At 34.9% G+C, this 21,739-nt stretch overlaps 1 protein-coding gene across 3 annotated transcripts in view; it reads left to right on the plus strand.

Moving 5' to 3' along the window:
• Positions 1–21,739, plus strand: part of MPPED2 (metallophosphoesterase domain containing 2) — a 148,297-nt gene that overhangs the window by 66,985 nt on the left and 59,573 nt on the right. For all 3 annotated transcript variants that reach the window (XM_070957523.1, XM_070957524.1, XM_070957525.1), the window contains exon 4: positions 7,948–8,173. In XM_070957523.1, the coding sequence (XP_070813624.1) occupies positions 7,948–8,173 (226 nt within the window). The remainder of the gene's footprint in view (positions 1–7,947; positions 8,174–21,739) is intronic.

Consider the following 21,739-nt stretch of genomic DNA (forward strand, 5'->3'; position numbering starts at 1 on the left):
AGGCAGAAATTATATTTGATAATATGGAAAAGCTGGAGAAGTTGGACAGAAGTTATTGGATAGCAGTGGCTTTGACAGTTCCAAAGAAGCAAGAAGTCAGATGTGGCTTACATTGGCCAAACAGTTTATTTAACTCTCATGGACCCAAATGAGAGAAGGGGAGATTAGTGTTAGATCTGTGCTTAGACAATATTATGCAGTAGGAGTTATATGGGATTGGTTCAACCTGAAGTCTTGCAACAGAAGCTTGCATGTGGCATGGCGTATGATTGGGGGAGGGGCTGCAGCATTAATTTCTGAATCCATTTGAAAGGACTAGTTTGTAAAGCCTTGTATGGCTTTCCCTCAGTCCCCCTTAGGAACCATCAGCTCTGCTGTTCAATGTTTGCATCTAGTGTTGGTCTTCAAGAGAAATGGACTAAGAACAGGAATCTTTCTATGTGTGATGGCCTAAAGACTGTGAATGACCTTGCTCCCAGAAGTTCACCTGACTCTTTCCTTATTGGCTTTTTGAAATGGTTTTAAGATGATACCATTTGACTAATACTTTGGATGATGATTTGATTTGGACTGGGTTTTTTTATTTCTTTGCAATGCTTTTCTTTTTTTCTTTTTTTTTTTTTTTGCTATTATGTAGGGCTTGTTTGTTGTTTCTGTCTTACATTGTAACCAATGATGTTTGTAAATCAGGACACCATGTCGTTCCTCTGTTGCTACACAGTGCTATGTCATGTTCATTGATGATGGGATTTATTTTGGGATTATTTTATGCTTGTAAATTAAAATTCCAGAGGTTTTGGAACTAATTATTATAGACACACATATATATCAAAGAAATATATTCATCTATAATTTTTTTAAAATTTGCTATATATTCATCAACCAAATTGGTCTACCTTCGGTAATGGCACTGCTTGGATTATTGACTTGTACATTGTGGTCTCAACTGGCACTTTTTCTGGGCTTACAACAAATACATTTGAGCTTCATGGTCAATTATGCTTTCTCTGTGCCAGTGCTTATTATTGAACAAACATCTATTAGACTGAATCCATAATTGCTTAGGAAGTGATTCAAAACATTTTATTTAACCATGTTTTTTAAGGTTACTCTTTGTGTTTTCCATATTTCATATTTTACGGTATCTTTATAAGCTCTTCAGAATTTTTAACAGCTGGCATATGAAATCAGTGGGAGACTATTCGATTGTCCCATCTCAAAATCTAAAAGTTACCATTCTTCAGCAAAAACACTTCAAAGGAGAATCAGCAGAAATGTGCTGAACCAGAAGTTATCGTCTGTATTTGTAAGCTCAGTTCTTTAATTTAGTCAAATAAGCTTAAATAAACATTTAAGAAACACTTAAATGAAGCATTTCTTCATCTGAGGATCATCATCTGCATCTGAGGAAGCATTTACACTTTGCTTAAAAATTATGCTACAATCAATCTGCTGGGCCTTCTTAAGATGTAAGTGGGGCATAAGTTGTGTATTACAATTCTGAAATTGCCGATTACAAAGGAAACTAACTTCTAATAGCTAAGCATTTTTTTGCCGCAACCATACTGTATAGGGAAGAGCAGCCAAAAATTCATCTATGACCCAAACAGTGTGTTATCTTTTATGGTAAGCTAGGTCAGGAAACAGCCAAGAAATTAACTATCTCATTGTAAGGGCATAATAAGAATCTTGAAAGCCTGACAGGGTTACTCTGCCCCTAATGATTCTCTGATATGAGAAAATCAAGGATGATAAACGAGTTTCACACCCCTTCCTCGTTTGCAGGCATGGGCTAGTGTTTACCTAACCACTCAGGTAATCTTTCAAGACTATCTCTATATTCCTCTACGCTGACATATATTCTCATATATTTTCCTTCAAAATATTGACCTATTTAAAATTGTTCCATTTCCTTTAATTAGGTACCTTTATTTGCATAACATAATTTCTATTTATTTGAATACCATGATCAGAAATTAATTGATGTCTGCAACATTTGCAAAAGTGGGAAATTATTAGTGGTCTGTCTAGTCCCACCCAACAGTGGTACAAGTGGACTCTTGCAGTCAGTTGAAGTTAATTTCTTTTCCTTTCCTGTGGAAACATCCACTTAAACATCCACTTACCTGTTAGGGTCCCCCCCACCTCGGAATTCTCTTTCCACTGGGAAAGGCTGGGAAATTGCATTGGGAGACTAATATAGTCAATTGTTACACTAGTGAAAAAAATAATTGTGAATGAAATTCAAAATTTGATCTCATTGGTCAACCTCAAGAACTGTTTAAAAGCTGGACTTATCAATTTATCTGTCATGATTTACCTTAAAATACTAAACATCTTTAAAATAGGCATACCACACCTTCTGAATGTCTGGATCATTAGTTTCAATCTAAAGTACTGTGAATCTTCTAGCATTGGACTGAGTGTAAGATTGTCTTCCTATAATAAAAATGAATTCTAAATTACTTCTATTGGGGAAGGAAAGTTTACCTTTTTCAAGTAAGTTGATAAATTGAATAGAGCTTTATTCATTTAATTTTTTAAAAAAGTATGACAGCCAACACAATAGAAAATCCTTGCTACATTATCAAAGGGTCATTGAGGATTGAAAGTTGCAGTCTTATGCATGTAAACATATATATAGTCTTCATTAGATATACTCAAGTATGGAATTAAACATAAATCGATGCATAGATTAAAGACAAATATTCAACACAATTGAAATTGATGGAATCTTTTTATCAACTATAATTGTTTACAAAACCCATAATAAAAAAAGAAATAAATCATATCAGAATTTTTGGAATAAAATAATCTATCACTTTTGCAATATGCTTCTTATTGTTTAACTAAATGAAGGGTATTAATCACAAACAGTTACATTAGAATAATGTTATGGTTGAGACATAAATTATGGAGAACTAATTCCATTGCTAATTGCTATTGGAGCTTTAAATTAGCCCCAATGGGGCAGTGGATTTCATATCTCCTGTTCCAGGTGGTGATACCAACTTACGCTTATCTCAAATGAATCTGCCGTTGGGCAGGTATGTATGCTATTGTAAGCCAATAGTTTGAGAATGACATAGTCTGGCATTGAGGACTCTGATGGAGACCAGCATATGCCTATACCCAAGCAGGCCTTTTAGAAGGAGTAGGCAGGGGTTCCCTGCTTTCGTGGGTTTATGGCTCAACCTTGGCATTATTGTAACGTAGTTTTTTGTGTTTAATGTTTCTTAGACTTGGTTTTCCATTGCCAGCATGGAAGGAACCCTAATGCATGAGTTTCAGAGGAGAAAGTAGCAGTTCTGAACCTGCTGTGTGGCTCGATCAGCAAGCGTGAGTATTAACGCTAGAGCTGTCAGGCCTTGTGAAAATTAATGAAGCCTGACGGTTACCAGTGAAAGGTCAGAGGCAGAGCTTGCTCTTACGTAACATTTGTATTTTGTTGTGTCTAACAACAGTGTGAACAAAGGAGAGCTTTTATGCGTGAGCCTTAGATTTATCACAGGACTTCATAGGTCTTGGCCTTCTCTTTTCCTTGTGTTGTAGCTTGATGTTTTCCTTGCATAAAACCAAAGTATTTAGTTGTTTGCTTTTTATGACCACCTTGATTGATTTTTCCCATGCTTTTCAACTGTCCTTCCAGTCTCTGTCCAACTCAGTTACCACTTTTGAAGCAGACAGCAGTTAAAGTAGTGATGATGATGAAAGTTTTGTTAATGAATTTTGAGAATGCCTGATGTTAGGCCCTGTGTGTGTGCGTGTGTGTGTGTGTGTGTGTGTGTGTGTGAGAGAGAGAGAGAGAGAGGGAGGGAGGGAGGGGAGGGGAGGGGAGGGGGAGGGATGGATGGAGGGGGGAGGGGGAGAGAGGTAGATAAGGGCCATCATACTGTTGCATTACATTTTTCAGTTTGAGATTATATGTATATTTGAATTACATTTGGCTGATTTGGAGAATACATTGATCATTTCATTGAGCAGTAGTGCTTCAAAAAATGGCTCTTGCTTTGCCTTAGTCTCCTTGGTTATGTTTACCAAGAAGTCTATTAAAGTCAAGCATATTGAAAAAAAAGAAGCAGCTTGAACAAACCATAGGAGTTGGATTAAAGAGAATAAATGTTGCATTCCGAACAATCATTCTGACTTCTAAATATTGACTATGTTGGGGATAGCACTGGAGAGATCAGTTAAATTACAGAAAAGTAAGATCACTGAAATGAAGGGGAAAGATGTTTAGTTCTTAATCCTTAGGCATGACAAAACATCTGTTTGCAAAAAATTATCTTCCCATTGCTTTTTTGCTTGATGTCTGGTCTTAACCAAGTTACTTCACCTTTTTCCTTTTTTCTCATCTCCAATTAATCAATCTTGCAAGCTTTTGGGAAACCTTCAGCCCAATATTCTCTATTATGCATTTATCTATATTTGCATAGAAGTTCATTTTTCTACACAAATAGAAGCAGTCTGGAATTTATTTGTGCAAAATCAGACAACATTGTGATTGAAATGCTTTGGTGAACAGTATTCCATGATTAAGCATATCATCCAACCAGAGTTTAGATTTAGTTCAGGTTGAACAGTGGGTCCTCACTATTTTTTATAAAATTCTTAATAGAACTTTGTATAAGATACTGTGAAATTAAAAACATAAGCCAGTCCTTGGCAAAATATAGTCTAGAAAGTAATTCTTTCTTCATCATGGAAAACAACCATGTTATTTGCAGTTATTCCTTAGGATACTTGGTTTACAATTGGATTTTATACACTAATTTTGTACACTGTGCTCTAATTATAATTTCACTTTTAGCCCATTTCTGACTTATACAGTTGCAGCTGACTGGGATCATTCTTGATTTGTGGTACATAAAATTAAAGTGTTATGTGTCTAATACATTCTAATATACAAGCAACAACCAAGTATTTTAAGACATTTCATACCCTATTTGTAATCAAATAATATTTCTGTTAAAATGTAAGTATATTTTATTAACACAATTAAAATAAAAAAGCAGGGGAAAACTATAGTAATAAACAGTATATTGAATAGTGTCAGTGATATGTAAACTATATGTCAGATGAAAATAAAAACTCTAGAATCCAAATTTGGATTGTGGCCCAATTCCATGTATAGAATAGTAGTCCTCGAATGGTTTCCAAACAAGATTGAATTGTATGTTAGATTTTCTTTTCAAATATGAAGTTATTCTAAGCATTGAAATGCTTTACTAAGCATTGTTCCATAGAGGGGACCAAAGATCTCTTCTAAAAAAAAAAAATCCTTGCAGCTGTTAAGATATACTATACAACTTAGTATATATTGAATAAATATATATTTGAGTGAAGTTTAATCAAAATATTTCAGGATAAAATGGAATTACCACTTTCAAGTTTTCTTCCATTTTGTAGGTGAATCATAGTGTTGTTCAGCTTTACAGCATTGGCATCACATATGGAAGAAGGATCCAATCCATTCAATGCATTTTTAACATTTTGTAGAGATGGAGTAACAGAATTTAGCAATCATGAATGGAATAGTGTATCAGCAGTAAAACATAACAAGATTTTCAAATTGCAAAATTTTGAAGTATCAAGTTGATTTCACTAAAACTGCTGTGATCCAAGGTAGTGTGGGTTCAGAAACCTGACCTGTATAGTTTTTAGTTTATGATGAATAGAATTTTAAGAAAATGAATGCAGTGTTCTTTATAATGTTATAAATGGCCATATGATATCGCAGTCATATGTATAGGCTACCTTTTCAAGATAATTCATCTGTCAGCCCTGGAGGCCATCTTTTCTTTTAGATCTTCAGGGCTGCCACACTTAGTGCTGTGGGAAAGTGGGAGGGCAGTTGTATGGAGTTGGTAGAGTTATTTAGCCATAACAACATTCTTTTCTCTGAGAGTCAAGGACGTTCAGCCTGCACCTGGAGTGGTATGACTGGGAGGCATCTCCAGCTGAGACAGTGGATTGATTGGACCATGTGATAGACATGTGGGTGCAGGGGAAGGGACTTTGACTTTCTTTTGGGTGGGGAAAACCAGGGAGCTTTCAGATTTTCCCAGATGTGCCAATATGACATGTCTAATAAAATAGATTTCTGAGGAATCGAATGCCTCGGAGTCTTACTTGGTTGGGGGGTATTACTTGGAACCCTGACATTATCATTTTCATACCTTTACAGTGATAGCCTGAACGTAAGTGGCTATCTTGACATATGTATATACATTGTTACACATGGAAGTTTCTTTTCTAAGTGATACTGATTTTTAAAAAACCCTCCCAAAATTATTATTAGAAAGGTGTCCTAAGGGCTGACAAAAATGCATACCTATGCAGTCTTGCTGTATTTTTAGCTCAGTAATGTTGAACAGGATTATGGGCTATTTGAAATGTGATCAAGAATGAGTCAGTGGATCCTTCTCTTGGTTCATTTGGATAATTAACCAAATTTAATGTATTACAAAGTGGTTCATTTTATTTCCTTTTTTAATATTAAAATTAATATTAAAAGAAAGCAGTAGCAGTGATTGTTGGCAGACCTTGCAAGCAAGGCAAAAAAGAGGAGGGGATTCATGAAATTTGTAAAACTTTCCCCTTTCCTCTGAAAAATTTTGATAATATAAAAATTGTGATAGCAATTATGAAGAAGATTGGAGAGAGTAATTAAGAAAAAAAAAATAGTTCAGATAGTATAAACCAAGATTTAACAGGTTAACATAAGAGTTAACATTACCATATTAATTAACCTGGCATAATGTATTGTTTTGCCATAATGGTTGTGTGCCATCAGGTTGGTATGTAATAGTAGTAGAATAGTGCTTATTTTCCTAATAAATTTCAGTTGAACCTTTTTCAATCTGATGTCCTTGAGATGTAGATTGCAAACTTTGGTCAGTTAGGGAATTGGAAAACCCAATACATCTGGAGACACCAGATTGGAAAGGTGAGTCTGAACCAGTGGTGGAATGTAAAATTTGTTACTACCGGTTCTGTGGGCATGGCTTGGTGGTGGTGGTGGTAATATGACTAAGTGGGCGTGGCCAACTTTTTTTTTTTTTTACTTTTAAAACCATTTTTTCTTTTTCTAAAGGGGTTGTAAAAAAAATGCTTTTAAAGCCTCTGACGATTCCAGCTGTCTTACCTGATCGGCAGAGGCTTTTTTTCCTTTTAAAAACATTTTTTCTATAACCTCTTTGGCCAAAGAGGTTGTAGAAAAAATGCTTTTAAAAGCCTCTGATGATCCCAGCTGAGCCGCACGATCATCAGAGGCTTTTTTTTTTTTTTTTACTTTTAAAAGCATGGCTCAGCTGGGCAATGGGGTGGGACAGGGATTTTTGTTACCAGTTCTCCGAACCACTCGCCTCCATCGCTACCGAATCGGGTGATCTGGTCTGAACTGGGAGCATTTCACCCCTGATCTGAACCATTAATGAATACAGCAAGGACTGAGTTCCAGTCTGTTGCCTTTCTATGGAATACTGGCAGCATTGTTTCAAAGATGGTAGAACATAGAACATAAAACTTGATGGAGTAGAGCAAAGAATATTAACTACAGCCGTAACAAAAACTACATTTGACTTTTTAAAATTTAGAGTTTAATGTAATCAATTGTATATAATTAATGTCATTACACCCTACATATGTATTAATGTTCCTGTTCTGCTAGACAAGTGAGTTTCAGAGGGACTCTTAGAAAGATGCTTGTGATTCTGGAGTTGAGGTTGCATACCTCTGGATAAAAGGATGACCAGCTGTATGAACTATTCCGTAAATTCTTCTTCAGTTCATCAATCCTCTAAATAATGTTAACAATATGCCTTTCTTTCTTGAGTTTTTCCTTGAACAAAATCTGTCCAGTGTGAGTTTAAAAGTGAGATCTGCGTTTGGTTTGGGACAGCAGTTTCATAAACAAATAATTGCTCTATTTCTGTATTGTTTCAGGAAACTTGCCATATGATTACAAAATAGTGATTGCTGGGAATCATGAACTAACATTTGATAAGGAATTCATGGCAGACCTTGTAAAACAGGATTACTACCGCTTTCCTTCTGTATCCAAATTGAAACCAGAGGACTTTGACAATGTTCAGTCACTTTTGACAAACAGTATTTACTTGCAAGATTCTGAGGTAACCGTCAAAGGATTCCGAATATATGGCGCCCCTTGGTAAGTCTAAAATTTACCTTTATGTCCATACATATGTAATTAGTTCCACAATCTGAAATTCTTATCTTAACATAGTATGTAATTTCTTCTGAATAAGGGAAGTAATAGATACTCCATAACTCAAACTCTTGTATGTTTGTTAGAAAACTAAGGCTATGAGCAAAATCTGGAATAATCCGTTATTTTACATAATAAATTTGAAATTCAAAACTCCTGATTTTATTTAATAGCTGTACTCCAGAAGTGTAACAGATTTTGTGTGTGTGTTTTTAAATGACCCATAACTTTCTTATGTCAGAGAGCAGAGATTGAGGAAATGGATAAAACTGCAAAAATAATGTCCAATTAAGTTTGATGCTGTTCCCTTTACTTCAGTGTGTCAGCTTTCATATGAAAATTAAACTGAGCTCATCTGATTAGTATGATCTGTTCATTGCAAGGGAGAAAAAAAGTATTCTTTGAAAGACACTTAATGATGGTTATTGTAAGTCTGCTTGTTCTCACAGCTCTTTTGTTAGTAATCTGCTAATTAGATACTGCACATAGTTAAGATCTCGTATGTCCCCACCTATGTCTCTACTAATCATGGCAGGGTTCCTCTTCATTTAACTCCTTATGCACTTAATAGAAAATGCTTAAGTTGAATGTTTACTACAAGGAATTATGACAGTCTGCTATTTATTTCAAGTTATTTAAAAGCTGTAATTATGTTTTCATTTTTATGTTTGTTTTATATTGAGTAATTGAAGAAAAAAATTCTACTTTTTTATACTTTCCAGTCTATTTGAAAAACAGAAGATGCTGTATGTATGCATATACATGAATATTCACATACCTGCATGTATGTATAGCCAGAGACCAGGGTGAGAGAAAGAGAGTAGAATATTATCCTCACATAATACTTGGTTTAATTGTCTTGCACCAAAATCTTTCTGCATGATTTGGAACTTAAATTATCTTCCCGATGTCTTGCAAATAACCTAAATGTGATGGGCAAAAGAAGAATGGGACAGCAGAGAATGAGCTGGCTGGATGGAGTCACTGAGGCAGTCGGCGTAAACCTAAATGGACTCCGGGGGATGGTAGAGGATAGGAAGGCCTGGAGAAATGTTGTCAATGGATGGGTCGGACACGACTAAGAACAACAAAATGGGACCTTTAAAACATATTTTCCCATTCATGTCCATACTACCGTATTTTTCGGAGTATAAGACGCACCGGAGTATAAGACACACCTTAGTTTTTTGGGAGGAAAATAAGAAAAAAGCTGATTGACAGGTGGATCGACCCCCAATCAGCTGTTCCCAGAGGTGAATTTTAGCAACAGGTTCCTTGGTTGTGAACTCTATGCCTTGCTTTTTTTTTGCTTTTTTCCTGCCTCTGAAAACCTCTGAAACAGAGCTTCAGAAAAAAAGCCTCGGAAGCTCTGTTTGGAAGCTTCTTTTCTGAAACTTCTTTTCTGATGCTTTTTTCAGCCTCTGAAACCTCTGTTTGAGAAGCTGGGCAGGGCTACATTCGGAGTATAAGACGCACCCAGATTTTCACCCTCTTTTTGGGGGGAAAAAGGTACGTCTTATACTCAGAAAAATACAGTGGTTAAAAAGATGTCAATCTTTAATCACAAAAAAAGAATGCAAGAAAAGAATTCACCTTACCTCAGATTTCAGCAATCTGATCTCTTCCAGTTGGTTTGGACTTCAACTCCCATCAACTGCATAGACAATTTTAAAGGATGATGGGAGTTAATGTTCCCAAAGTTTTAGAAGTTATTTCACTCTCATTTCTCCTTTAAGACTTGTTCCCAGAATAGGCTGAGGGTTCAACAAAGGGAAGATTCACTCCTGTCTTATGTATTACATTTACTGTTAAAGATCGAATCGAATTGTAACTTTGTGAAAAAAAATGAAATCAGAACTTTACGAAATGTTCCCTCCCTCTTTTGTCTACTTTTCCTTTTAGTCAACAAAAGCAATTCAAACTTCATTTAAATGAGTGAGTTGTATGTTGGAGAATTATATCATATAAAAACAATAAACCTAAGTGTTGAAAATTATGCTGATAATATCCTTTGTATACAATGTGTGTATATACAAAATGAAGGTACAGTTATCTAGATTACATATTTATTGTCTTTTCAGAGAATCCAGGAAGTTCTGTATTGGCAGCATTCACTTTGTCATAGGCTTGTACACTTTTTATAGATATTAGTAATAGATCTGTCTGTAGCCAAGTCCTGTATCAGAACTAAGAGCTTTTGTCACCTTTCCTTTACTTGCTCATCAACAGGGTAGGGTCATGTAAAAAGCAGTGGGAAGTGAAATTGGTGCCTCCAACTCTGTTATTCTGTTAAATGCATAGCTTCTAATTAGAGGTAGTTCTCAACTTACAACAGTTCATTAAAGACCATTCAAATTTATGGCACTGATCGTTTTTCACAGTTACAACCATTGCAGCATCTCCCTGGTCACATGATCAAAATTCAGATGCTTGACAACTGGTTCATATTTATGACCGTTGCAGTGTCCTGGGGTCATGTGATCAGATTTTGCAACCTTCTGACAAGCAAAAGTCAATGGGGAAGCCAGATTCACTTAACAACTATGTTACTAACTTAACAAATGCAGTGATTCACTTAACAACTGTGGCAAGAAAAGTCATAAAATGAGGGAAACACACTTAAATGTTTCACTTAGCAACATAATTTTTGGGCTCAGTTATGGTCGTAACTCAAGGACTAACTATACTTACAACTCACCATTATAATCTATTGTATAGTAACTTCTGTACATTTAGCTGCAGCTAGAAGAGCTGGTAGTGAAAGCATTAGATGAGGCTGTCAACAAGTGGTAGACCACAAGTAAATTGGAAGTAAATTCCAATTAAATTTGTAACTTTGTTTAAAGTGAGTCAAGAACTTTTATTATTTCCATTCTAACATGGACACTCTTCTTCTTTGTGCCTATATTTCTCCCTTCTCAGGTTTTATTTAGTATTAGTATTAGTATTAGTATTAGTATTAGTATTAGTATTAGTATTGTATTGTATTGTATAGTATAGTATAGTATAGTATAGTATAGTATAGTATAGTATAGTATAGTATAGTATAGTATAGTAATTAAGAAATGCATTCTTCATCTTGTAGTTTTAGATTTGTTGAGTTATAACTTCCAAGTTGGCTTCAGGTTGAAGAGATCGAGTTGCAAACTTGTCATGCAGCTCATGTTGAGCCAATTACAGTATTTATCTTTAAGCCCAGACTCCTTCACCAGGAAGAAATAAATACTCTGCATTTAATTCCTAAGACAAGAAATGTAGGGATATTCATTAAACTCCTTTATGCACCATTACATTGCAAAAAAGATTCAGCATAAAATCCAATATGAATAAAAAATGTATATAAAGAAAGTGAGTAGAACAAACAGATTCTCACACAATAAAATTCCACAGATAGATATGGAATCCTGTATCAAATTAATTTTTAATAATAAATATAATTAAAAATGCCAACAGGAGGAGTTTAGGAATATTTATATTCCATTGAGTAGAACAATTTTCCTGTGAAAAGCACAGACATCTGCTATAATCTGTAATGGTAGATAAAAAAAATGTGAAAATATTCCTCTTGAGTCAAATCTTAGTCTTCGAGCCTTGCAGCCTTGTAAGTACCATGTTTTCCTGAAAATAAGATCCAACCAGAAAATAAGCCTATCCTGATTTTTCATGCTGCTTGCAATATAAACCCTAAAAATAAGCCCCAGCGAAGATGGTTATCAGCCAGGAGGTGATGAGCACACGGGAGGAGACAGTGTATGGCAGCAGCCACAGCCCATTCAGCTCAGGTGTGTCCCAGAGCTGCAACCATCACCCAGCCCCCTAAGCAGGGGAATCCATTGAGTGGAACCATCCCTCCAATTGGAAGCTTCAAAATTAAGTAGATGGACTAGGAATGGAATCTGCCATATCACAATATTATATACTTTTTCTCTTTGGTTTCTCTTTTTTTCCCCCATTGTGGCTCTTTTTCTGAGAGCTATATTGAATTTTGACTGTAGGTTCCCTCCCTGAATTTCTCGATGGATGACATTAGTTTCATCAGGAATGACGTTGGTGTCGCTTAAAAATCCTCTTTTTGTTCCACCATAAAAATAAAGAAAAATAGAGACTTCTGTGATTCTATGCATGGTGTTTACAATATGTACTATTTGGTATGATTTGTACTATTCGGTACAAATACATTTGAGATTTAAAAAAAAATTAAATGCTTATCATCCATCCTAATTGGAATAATGATTTTAATTCAGTTGAACACTTTTCACTATATTTAAAGATAATGAGATATCTACATATTGGGCACAGTATACAGTTAGATGAATGGGAAAGGGCATGGGAAAACAATTACAGTATGACAATATCAGTAGCATATAAGGAGAATCACTATAAAATGTGGTACAGATGGTATCTAGCTCCTTCAAGGCTAGCGAAAATGTACCCGAATGTAAAATCTGTTTGCTGGAAATGTAAACAAGCTCAGGGTACTTTCTTCCATGCCTGGTGGCTTTGCCCGGAAATCAAGAAATATTGGAGGAAAATAAAAACATGGATAGTAGAAATAATAGAGCAAGAAATTGAATTAGAACCAGAAATCTTTTTATGAGGCATGATTAAAGGGAACATTAGAAAAGACATAAAATATCTAACACTACATATAATTACAGCGGCTAGATTGGCACTAACACAATTGTGGAAAACAGATCATTTGCCAACGGACCAGGAGGTAATTCAAAAAATTTATACATGTGCAGAAATGGACAAATTAACCTTAGAATTAAAAGACAAGGAAGACTTAAAATATTTTAAACTATGGAATAGATGGTACAAATGGATAAATCAAAAGGAAAAAAAGTAAAGACAAAATTTAGGAAAAATTAAAAGTAATAAATAGGCACCGTCATGTAGATAGAGTAGGTAATAAGTCACTGTTTATATATGTGTGTATATATAAGTACATATATTCAGTTTGTTTGTGGTGATTTGTATTGTATATCTAATTTTATGATTGAAAATAATTTGTATATTTTTATCTTTTTAAACTCAATAAAGTTTGTTTTTAAAATGAAAAAAAAATAAAAAAGGATATATCTACATATCATTTTAGTTAATAAAAAACACTGTAAGCTAAGTGACTAAAATGAAATGGTTCCATTTCACAGATAGGTCTGCTTTGTAGCTGAGGATTTTTTTAAAAAATGTAATTCGTTTATGTTTACTGTCATATAATCATTTTTTTTTTAAATTGACTCACTAGAGGTTTCTTTATCAGTATATAAAAAGACTTTGGCATTGCAAACCTTGAACTAATGAATTAGTTCACAATGAATTTGAATTTGATAATCCCTGAGGAGGAACAATATAATTAATAGATTGTTTCAGGAAATGGATAGAAAATCTCAAGAAAATTCCTGGACACAACTGAGTTAAGACTGAACTTTCTTCAGGATGGAGTAGAGTTTTCCATTAAATTCCTGGATTGGCTAGTTCACAGGAATTCTTGTGTATTCATTGGCTGCTTGTATGGTTGGTAATCAAACTGCTATCATCAATCCTCAAGTATAACTAATGTGTGTAATAGGAAGCATGTCACTCTCTTAACTTAATGGAAGAAATAAATAAAATTAAGTCTTGAGATTCAGTTTGATATAATGGTTATGGCACCAGGTTAGAATAACAGAATGGGAAAGGACCTTGGAATACTTCTAATCTAATCCCCTGCTCAAAACGGAAACACTATACCATTTCAGACAAATGCTTGTCCAATCTCTTCTTAAAAACCTCTATTGGAGCATCCACAACTTCTGGAGAAAAGCTGTTCCACTGATTAATTATTCTGTGAGTTCTAATTCTATGTTAGGGACAAAGCCAGGTAGCTGACCTTGGCAAGAAGGCAGTGGCAAACTTACTCTGAAAAAGTATTGGCAAAAAAGCTGAATGGACGTGTCTAAGCAATTCCCAGGAATCAACACTGACTCAAAGATGCATATTTATTAAAGCTATAATAAAGAAATGTCAATCTATATTCATGATTGGTAATTTTTCTTCATACATCTAATGACTTTTTGAAGACCAAGATGATAAGTGCACTGTAATAGAATTTGTTCCTAAACAAAAACAAAAACTTTGAATATAAAAGACCATATGTGCTTATTTGCAGTTGGAACAATGGTGCATAGCTATCGTATTTAAGGTATATATGCAATTTGCAATTTATTTGATATGGTGATATGCCATGCATTTTTACCACACAACTGTGGGACTGTAAGTGTGAGTTTCAGTTGTAAGTCACTTTTTTTAGTGCTGCCATTCACTACATGAATAGCTGTAAACTCATAACTACTTGTACAAAATATCTCTTTGGCTTTTTCAGTGCCTAACTTGGGCTAGAGTTTACTTCTCAACAGGAATAAAATCATTATTTAGCAACCATCAAATCAGTTTTGTCAAGTTTACTTAGTGGAGGTCTTGAGAATTCTTGCATCTACCGGTAGATATTTAATCAATTGGCCATTAGGATAAAATTTCCCTTAATTTGAACTCCTGTTAGATATATTAAGACGTTCATGTTGTTGTTTTCTTGGCAACAGCATAAACCTCCTGTCCACATAGCAACCTGGTGTAGCCCTTTTTTTGAGACCACCCAAGATTAGCAAAGTCCTGCCACTTACTGTAGACATTGATAATTAAAAGCTCAGTCAGTGGTACCTCTGACATCTTGTTGTTGTTATGCTGAACTTTAAAAAAAGAGCAACAGATTATAGAGATCTGGTACAAATCACAATGAGGAAAACAGTGGCGGGGATGTCACAACACAAACCCTTTTGTACTTGTGTCTCCAAATTGGATGTTTTGCACCCTTGTGCAAGAGCTGCCAATTTCCCAGCCTTCAGTCAATGATTCAACTGATCTAATTTACAGGTAGTCCTTGACTTACAATTACAGTCGAACCCAACATTTCCATTGCTAAGCAAGACAGTTGTTAGCAATAACACTTAGACTTCTATACTGCTTCATAGTGCTTTTACAGCCCTCTCTAAGTGGTTTACAGAGTCAGCATATTGCCCCCAATAATCTGGGTCCTCATTTTACTGACCTCAAAAGGATGGAAGGCTGAGTCAATCTTGAGCCTGGTGAGATTCAATTTGCCAAACTGCTGGCAGCCGGTGATCAGCAGAAATAGCCTGCAGTTCTGCATTCTAACCACTGTGCCACCGCCGCTCTATGAGTGTTGTCCCATTTTACAATCGTTCTTGCCACCATTGTTAAATGAATCACTGCAGTTAAGTTAGTAACAGAGTTGTTAATTGAATCTGGCTTCCCCATTGACTTTGCTTGTTAGAAGTTCGCAAAAGGTAATTATATTACCGTGTGACACTGCAACCATCATAAATACATGCCAATTGCCAAGCAACTGAATTTTGAACATGTGATCATGAGATGCTGCAATGATGTAAGTGTGATAAGTGGTGTTAAAAGTGGTCATACACTGGCACTTTTTTTCAGTGCCAGTGTAACTTTCAATAGTCACTAAACGAATGGTTATAAGTCAAGGACTACCTGTATTTGGAATGTTGAACTCCTTTGATGGTTTGCAAGCTGCAAGATCTTTCTCTTTCTCCCTTACTTTATGGCTTTATGGCTAAAATATCCAGTTTTGCTTTGTTATTTGTCACAATTTTTCACATTATTTCTCAGAGTAGGAGCTAGACTAAAAGGCTGCAATTTTTTTTTCTTACTTCGTTTGCAATTATTTTTTTAGTACAAGTAGCCATAAAGTTGTTACTGCTTTATGCTGCTATCTGGCTTTCTCTTTACACTGTCAGTAAAACATCAAGATTTTTTTTCCAATTATAAATTGTGTAATGCATCATGGATTTTGCTGACAGTCTTCATGTTCTCGAAATAGAGAGCAAATTAACAGCAGATATTGAGTTGTTGGATTAGAAAAACCAATTGGCAACTCGCACCGTAAGCTTCAGTTATGCTTGATAGGGAGAATGGCTCCCCTGTCTTTTATTTTCATAGTCTTACTTGGCAATTAACTAAGGCTTTTTAAAATGAAGTAGAAATTACCAAGTTCAGCAATAATGTTTTTCATATCTGCTAATCTGAAGGGGCACATAATGAAGTTTCTATACCACTTTGTCAGAAATTGGCATTCTTTAATAGAAAGCAACAGTTCAGGGGGAAAAAAAGCATTGGGAAAGAATGAGGCCTTGTGTCTCTGCGTTAAACAAATATACACACGCTCATAACATAGTTATGTTTAAAGGCCCCGGGTCTTATTTCATTTTTCTTGGCTTTTGTCCTTCAACCCTCTCATTATAAAATTGAAGATTGTTATTCCCTCAGGTCTAAAATTACCAGCGTTTGTTGACATTTTTTTGCCTCTATGGGAATGTCACTGACTCCTTTTAAATCTTGCTGAGATCAGTTGACTTCTAACTTAACAGTCCTTCTATTTGAAAATGAAATGAAAACAGAAATTGTAAACAGAAAGATGTCTATTTAAAATATCATTCATCTTGGTCCAGATTTTTATATATCCTCTAGCACACACATCAACTTCTTTAACATATGCTTTGCTTTGAGTAGAGGGATTCAAAGAAACATAGATGGGGCTTGCATCCCTCATGGAGTTAACAGACATGCATATTAAATCTCTGAAACAAAGTGCTAATAGAGCAGTTTCTACCATAGGCTTAATTAGGAAATAGTGAGCAGTGAGGTACTGCCTCAGAATTCCTGTATTTACCCCAAAATAAGATAATATTGCTTTAAATTGGGTCCACCACTCTCAAAGGTGGAGATTAGAGATGAAAAACATTTCTTTTACTATATGTTAAAGAGCATCTAGTATCGTCAATAATCCAATACATGATATTGTGGCTGTTTTGAGCTAGCTATAGTACTTTTACAGCTTTACTATGTGTTGTTTTTGGATTCATCCACACACATCCACACCCTCACCCACACACACAGGGTTTTTGTCTGTCTTTTTTCCTTCCTACAAGCTCTGCTTTCTTTTCTTCATTTATCAAAACAATATTTCTTCTGCATTGATTCCTTCAAACTATGTCTGGAAGCAAAGGCAATCAAATTAACTAATATTTTACTTTTGCATGAGATTAATGCTAATGCTTACAAAGAAGGAAATAAACTCTCATGATTTAATTTGTAGTCTCCAGTTGATTCTCAGTGATTTAATTTTGCAGGGGTTTGTCTTTCTCCTTACTGTTTTTGGAGATTATATTGGAGATTGAAAACTCCTATTATGCTGTCTTCTAAGTGCTGAATGGGTCTCAGTACTATCATCTTAAGTGCTTGTCCATTCTAATTTTAAATAACTCAAGCAATGTGGCTATGTAATTTCCTCTTGGAGACTGTTGCTCTGTGTAATCAATGTTACTGACAGGAATTTTCCATGATATACAGCCTACAATTCTTAGCTTTTAATTGGAGCCAGCTCTGGCCAAGATATGGGCTTGAAATGCTGTTCTGATGCTGTCTCTTCAAGAAAGCAAAGTCCGCCCTGCAGCAATATCACATGCTAGTGTTCCCCAAAATGATTTGCAAATACTTACTTTGTTTAATATTTAATGAAAATATTTCTAATTGGCCTGCAGAGCCTTCCAAGTGATGTATAACACTTAAAAAAAAAGTACTACCATAGTACAATCAAGTCTCAATTAAAAATAAGAAAAGGAGGGACATATTTTTAACACAATTTCCTGATGCCCAGCATATCATTTTATTTTATTTTATTTTATTACTGTTTATTACTGTTTGCAATAATTCATTTTCATGGTGTTCTCTCAAATACCTTGGTTTTGAAATTTAAGTTCTTTAAAGTATTTGATGCAGTCATTAAAAACGAGGAAAGAATATGACCTGAAAATAAAATAATAATTGCAATATAGATCAACACTACATAATTCTAGGGAAACCAAATGCATATTTTTCGTAATCTTTTTTGAAAGCAGGGAATGGAGGCTTATCACAATGGCAGTATCAGAGTTGTCAACAGTTTGGGAATGTCACAGGGGCAAAACCCCTTGCCCAACAGCCTCCAGAAGTAGGCAATCTCTATATACTGCATCTAGAGCTATAGGTTTGTGGAATAGGACTTCCCTACATCTCTCCTTCACAGCTTCTTTTCACAGCTATGACTTTCTCAGAAAGGATCTAAGGATTTCAATAAATAAATACAGAAATAGCTTTCCTGAATGGACTCTTACATCGTTTTAGACTGAATCCATTATCTTCGTGTTTTAAGGAAACAAAAGTTACTACCATTTGGAAGAAGGAGCATGAACTCTGTTGCATTCCAATATAATTCAACAACTTCCCATGCTCACAAGAAAAGAGGTTTATAGCCAGGAATCCTAAATTGTGATAAGTATTATACCCTGTAAATGTTACTTACTTTAAAAAAGTTGATATGAATTTTGATAGAGATATGTTGAACATGTCTGATGTTGAATGGAGCAGGGAACTATTCACACACAGCACCTTATACAGTAGATATACTGTAGTGTTATTTAAGTTGATCTGTTAATCTCATTTGTCAGCTACTGCCATTAAATTATAGCAAGAGTTTTATCAGAGACATGCATTTGTACAAGACCTCAGTGCATCTTTGGATGGTCAACTGTTTTGTATTTTATTTCACTAGGCAAGCATGTCTTATTGATAATCTTTACATAATCAGTTAGCTTTTTTTTTGTTTCATCAATACATGGAAACCAAAATGTTAAAAAGTCTAAGTATAAAAATGTTATGTCTCTATGTTATTTTTGCTATAGTTACACACACAAACATGTTTGCGATCACAGATGAAGCTTCTGTATCCTACTCTTTCTTGTTTGAAAAAGAAAAAAAACAATTACATTTTTTGTTGAAATATAAATTACTAGGCATGCTCAAATTCTATTTTCTGAATTAAATCATGAATATTTGCATCAAACTATAACTTAAGATCTCATAAGCAATCTCTTTTGCTTGATAATTTTGCATAGTTGTAAGCTGCCCTGAGTCACTTGAAAGTGAGATGTATGACATATGATGATGTTATCCATTTAGTCATGTTTGATACTTGGCAAATAAATTAAATAAATAATAATGGCTTACTAAAAGCATTCTTTTATCCATGCACACTAGCAAATATATGTGTGTGTGTATGTATGTGTGTGTGTGTGTGTGTGTGTATATGTGTATACACACACACACACACACACACACACACACACACACACACATATATATATATATATATATATATATATATATATATATATATATATATACAAAATGTAATCTATTCATCTTTAATTAAATAATGTAATCTAAGCCTTTCACTAGAAGAAATGATCCAGTATGACATTTCATCGGGATGAAATACTTTTTTTTTCTTCTGATTCCTTGATCTTCTTGAATTTTATGTATTTCATTGATGGTAGAAGCACTCTGGAATAATGAGGGATTTGGTATTAGAAACTGAAGGCTGAAAAGGCTTTGATAAAAATGGACTCCCACAATGTCTAGCAGGAGAAATGAATTTTTGTCTAAATATTTCTTGTTAATTAGAATACATTTCCAGGTCCAAATGTTTGGTCTTGAAGGAGTATTGCTTGGTTAGAAGTGTGGTTGAAACACTTTTATTATTTTTTACTTAAGAGCTTTGCTAACACAAGACAATTTCTGTAGCAATCCTGTTCCAAAATATTAATTTGGCCAAGTTTACCATCTTCATATATCTAAGCAGGTAATGTCAGCTGTTGGTTTGGTTCCTGTGGAAAACATTGGTGTCCCACATAACAGTTGCAATGCATTGTTAAACTGAACTTCAATTAGGCTTATACAGGTTACAACCTTTCATTTAGTGAGGATTCTGTGAAAAAATTGACATATGACCATTTTTCACACTTAACAACTGTTGCTGTTTCCCTATGGTCATGTGATCAAAATTTGGATGCTTGGCAACTCACTTAACAACTGTCTTGCTTTGCAATGGAAATGTGGGTCTCAATTGTGGTAATAAGTCGAGGACTACCTGTGGTTCCACCATGGGGGGAGCAGGGGCACTCATTCATTCTTGCACATTTACAGTTCCCTTATGCAGCCGTATAAATGGCAAGCTTGTCGAATTTGTTTCCCTGGCTTAATGAAAGAAGTAAACCAGCATCCCCTTACAGGGCTTTGTACTGAAATGTTTCATTGAGAACAGAACGTGACAGTCTAGCCAGTGAAAACCTACCCTCGTCTCCTGTTTCTAGCAAAGCCTTGCTGAGATGTATGGCCTGCTATTGTATGTTTATTCAGGCATCAATCACAATCAAGTCTCTTGCCAGTTCATCTGTAAGGGCATTGTAATCCTATTTTTATCAGTTCCTTCCTGTTCACCAGACAGTTAAAGTAGCATGAGCAGGAGTCAGAAATATCTTAATGGATTTGGTTCCCAGAGATATCAGTGGCCTGAGGAAGAGTTTTGTTGAAATTTCTTCCTGACCTGATAGTACAGAAAAGTAAAGAGCAAGGTGTAGAAAGAGGGCATGCAGGGCAAGACAGAACATTGGACAGCAGATCCATCCTAGGGATGGAATGACTGGGCTTTAAAGAAAATAGGACTACTTAAGAGTAACATCTAATTTTCACAGTTTATTGCTTTAACATATATTTGTTTGTTGCACTTCTCTACCATTTATTTATAGTCACTCTAAATAATAATTTTATTTATTATTTTGACTTTATATAAAACAGATTTAGGTTCTTACTATATGGAGGAGCTTGGGTTTAAACTATAACTGCCTACGTATGGTAATCAGTTCTCCACTTGCTGCACCCTTTTTGTATAACATAGAAAACTGTTGGGCCATAAACCAGATGAACCAATTGTCCACTGGCCTCTTTATTTTCAGTGCAAGGAATATTCCATGTTCTCTAATCAAATTAGAATAAGAGAACAATAGAAAATAAAAAATAAAATGCATAGCACAAGAAAGAAAAGTCTGTTATTCCTCTGAAAAAAATATTATTATCTGGTTATTCCTAATATCCTTTTCTATGATACTGAAATTTCTCTCATGTTTTGTAATATGTAGTTGAGCATTGCTATTTTTCACTTCTTTGAACAATTAGAGGAATCTAAACTAAGCCTATTCATTTCAGATTAGATTGCATTGAATTATTAAGGGATAATCCCTGCTTCTTAGATTTGCTTTTTCTTACTGAATTTTGAAAACATTATTCCGAGTATGTTTTGAAAGCATATACAGTTGGGACATCTAAAAGTGAATGTGTGCACTTTTAAAATTAAAAATACTTTGGTCATAGAGTGAGATACTCAGATCCAAAGCAAGAATTTGCTGTACTTGTTAGAGGTAAAGAAGCAATCTCTCTTCTTGGGCTTGCAAAATAGTTGTACAAGCCCAAAATGGATGTGTGAAACAACAAGGCAGTGACAGGTTGGCGATATGTGATCATACCTTATTATTGTCTTCTTATGCAATGGCTTCT

Source organism: Pituophis catenifer, unplaced genomic scaffold, assembly GCF_029215685.1.
Source record: "Pituophis catenifer annectens isolate HBS135680 unplaced genomic scaffold, rPitCat1.0.hap2 SCAF_1, whole genome shotgun sequence".
Classification (NCBI taxonomy): Eukaryota; Metazoa; Chordata; class Lepidosauria; order Squamata; family Colubridae; genus Pituophis; species Pituophis catenifer.